At 61.5% G+C, this 2,725-nt stretch overlaps 2 protein-coding genes across 4 annotated transcripts in view; both read left to right on the top strand.

Moving 5' to 3' along the window:
• The window catches only part of CUX1 (cut like homeobox 1), a 376,257-nt gene extending 373,769 nt beyond the window's left edge, over positions 1 to 2,488 (top strand). For both annotated transcript variants that reach the window (XM_019646871.1, XM_019646870.1), the window contains exons 19-22: positions 362 to 445; positions 1,033 to 1,089; positions 1,514 to 1,594; positions 2,408 to 2,488. In XM_019646871.1, coding sequence (XP_019502416.1) covers positions 362 to 445; positions 1,033 to 1,089; positions 1,514 to 1,594; positions 2,408 to 2,476 — 291 coding nt within the window. In that variant the 3' untranslated portion in view covers positions 2,477 to 2,488. The remainder of the gene's footprint in view (positions 1 to 361; positions 446 to 1,032; positions 1,090 to 1,513; positions 1,595 to 2,407) is intronic.
• The window catches only part of SH2B2 (SH2B adaptor protein 2), a 37,157-nt gene that overhangs the window by 8,037 nt on the left and 26,395 nt on the right, over positions 1 to 2,725 (top strand). The window lies entirely within an intron of this gene.

Genomic DNA, 2,725 nt, shown 5'->3' with positions numbered 1-2,725 from the left:
GGGGGGGGGGTCTCTCATCCTTCAGATATCACTCCCAGCGAACCCCCTCCAAACCGACCTCCTTGCAGGGGGCCCAACCCTGTCTGTCTTATACATTCCAGCCCCTGTCTGGGCCTTCGTTCCCCCTACCTGCCCTGAGGCACCGGGGCTCTGACCCTGTGGGAGACCTGTGACCCTGGGCAATGCCCCTGGACACAAGGCACCAGCCATCTTCACACTGTCACTGGGGGCCCCTTCCCTGCCTCCGTTGTGCTGATGAGGAAACAGGCTCCCCTGTGATCCTGCCCGCCTGCCGTCCCTCAGCCCAGGCCTTCCTGTCTGGCCCCCATGACGGGGTCTCTCCGCCTCTCCCCACACACAGGGCAGTAGCAGTGATGACACAGAGCTGCGGTACTCGTCCCAGTACGAGGAGCGCCTGGACCCCTTCTCCTCCTTCAGCAAGCGGGTGAGCGAGCCAGGCCTCCAGGCGAGGCAGGGTGGGAAGCCCGGAGAACCTACCCACTTCCTGGCCTCAGCCTTCCCTCACTCCCCACTCTGCCAGCCCTGGTCTGTTCACTCAGGCCCAGTTTCACACTGCACCCCATGCACCAGATCCCCAGGGCAGCCTGCACACCCACTCCGGTGCCATGAAGGCCCAGGGTCCACGCCAGGCAGATCTAGAATGCCAGGAACATGTGCCTGGTGGCCGTGTGAGGGTGCGTGACAGCAAATGGGATAAACCCAGGTGCACACTCTGGGGAGGACCCACAGACAAAGAGCTCCCCATGTCAGGTGACCTGCAGTAGCCCCCACGTCCTCGAAACTCCCCTCCTCACCTCTCAGGCTGCGGAAGCCCTGCCCATAAGCACTTACCCATAGGCAGAATGGGCCACCCCTGGGAGGAGCCTGGGTTGTCACACTGAGTAGGACTGGGCACCACCCTGGCAGCCCCCTGAAGTTCCGCAGGAACAGTGGGTCAGGGTCCCTTTCTGCAGTGAGTCAGGGCCTACGGGGACCTTTGGGATCCTCTTCTCATTGTCCCTCCCACCTCAGGAGCGGCAGCGGAAGTACCTGAGCCTGAGCCCTTGGGACAAGGCTACACTCAGCATGGTGAGTCCCCTCCTCGGTGCCCATCTGAGACAGGCCTGAGCTCTGTCTCCAGGCCTCCAGAGACACCAGCCTTGACAGGCTACCTCGTCACCTAAGATCCAGCCTAGTCTGGAGAAGCCCCAGGAACCCCGCACAGGCCCTACCAAAAGTGGGTGTGTGACCCAGAACAGGGTCCCTCCCCTCCAGGACAGCGCCTCTTGTGGCTCCATTCATGGTAGGTTCTGGAATCGTGCTGCAAGGGATGCCCTTCTTTAGAATTCCTGTAGCCCAAGTTCCTGGCCTATACGGTGGAAGGGGAGCTAGCTGCCGGCCCTTCCCCCCCTCGCTGCCCTGGGGTCCTCTCTGCAGGATCCCAGGGCAGCCTCGCAGCAGTGAGTGAGTGAGGCCTGACCCAGCCCCACTCCACACCTTGCTTGCTCATCAGGGACGGCTGGTTCTCTCCAACAAGATGGCGCGTACCATTGGCTTCTTCTACACACTGTTCCTGCATTGCCTGGTCTTCCTGGTGAGTGTCCATGTGGGCAGCCAGGAATGCCTCCAGGGCCAGAAGGAGCCCTGGCATTGTGACTTGGCACCCAGGCCATCCTCAAGCCCCATTGCCTGCTCCTGGCCCCTTCTCTCCCCTTCAGGGCCTCAGCCCACCGTGGGGATGACAACCTATCCATTGGGCCTTCTGGCTGGGGCAGCGGCCCTGCCACTCCTTGGCAGAGGCCTGGCTGACTCCTTCCAGGGCCCTGTCCTAGAGGGACTTGGTGGAGGGAAGGGCGGGCCGCTGTGGGAGTCTGAGGCAGGTGGGAAAGAGGGTCTAACTAACTTTACTAAGGGACAGCCAGGTGGGCTGCACAAAGAAGGGACATCTTGAACTGAATCTTCCCGGTTGCAGACGGACATTCCAGTTATTGGGCACAATACATACAGAGACCCAGTGATGCCTGTATGTCCACTGAGTCAGGGACAGCGAGAATACAGGGCATACTTATGGAGGGTTCCAGCATCAGGAACTCTCACCCCCAGCAAGGCCACACTCAAGATGGCCCCTACATGGCTAGGCTGGGCTCCAACGCTGACCCCAGGGCCCAGCGGGTCCTGGCCCTGACAGTGATATGCCCAGAAATGTTAGAGATGGCATCTCTATGTCCAGGCCTGTCTGGCCATGTGTGAAACAGGCAGGCATGGGGCATCTCTAAGGCCCGCCTGCCCTGGGGGCTGGGCCATGAGAACGTTGTTGTGCTGGGAAGCCAGGCCCAGGGGCTGAGGGTAGACTGCAGGAGCGGCCATGAGGCAGGACAGGCAGCTCATGGTCTCTCTCCCTGGTCAGGTGCTCTACAAGCTGGCATGGAGCGAGAGTGTGGAGAGGGACTGTGCCACCTTCTGCGCCAAGAAGTAAGGAGGCCCACTTGAGCCCCACATGGCTCCACACTGAGCCCCCCAGCACCACTGAGCTCTTCCTCTGTTCCCTGCCCGCGCCCCCAGCTCTCCACCATTGCCCCCCCCCTTACTCTGGTCCATTCCACAGCCCCCCACCAGCCCCCATCCGGTCACATGGTACAAACCCCCTCGAGGTCTCCATGCCTTCCCCTCCCCCACCACACACACACACACACACACACACACACACACACACACACACACACAT

Source organism: Hipposideros armiger, unplaced genomic scaffold, assembly GCF_001890085.2.
Source record: "Hipposideros armiger isolate ML-2016 unplaced genomic scaffold, ASM189008v1 scaffold_107, whole genome shotgun sequence".
Lineage (NCBI taxonomy): Eukaryota > Metazoa > Chordata > Mammalia > Chiroptera > Hipposideridae > Hipposideros > Hipposideros armiger.
This window is presented reverse-complemented; position numbering and strand designations above follow the sequence as displayed.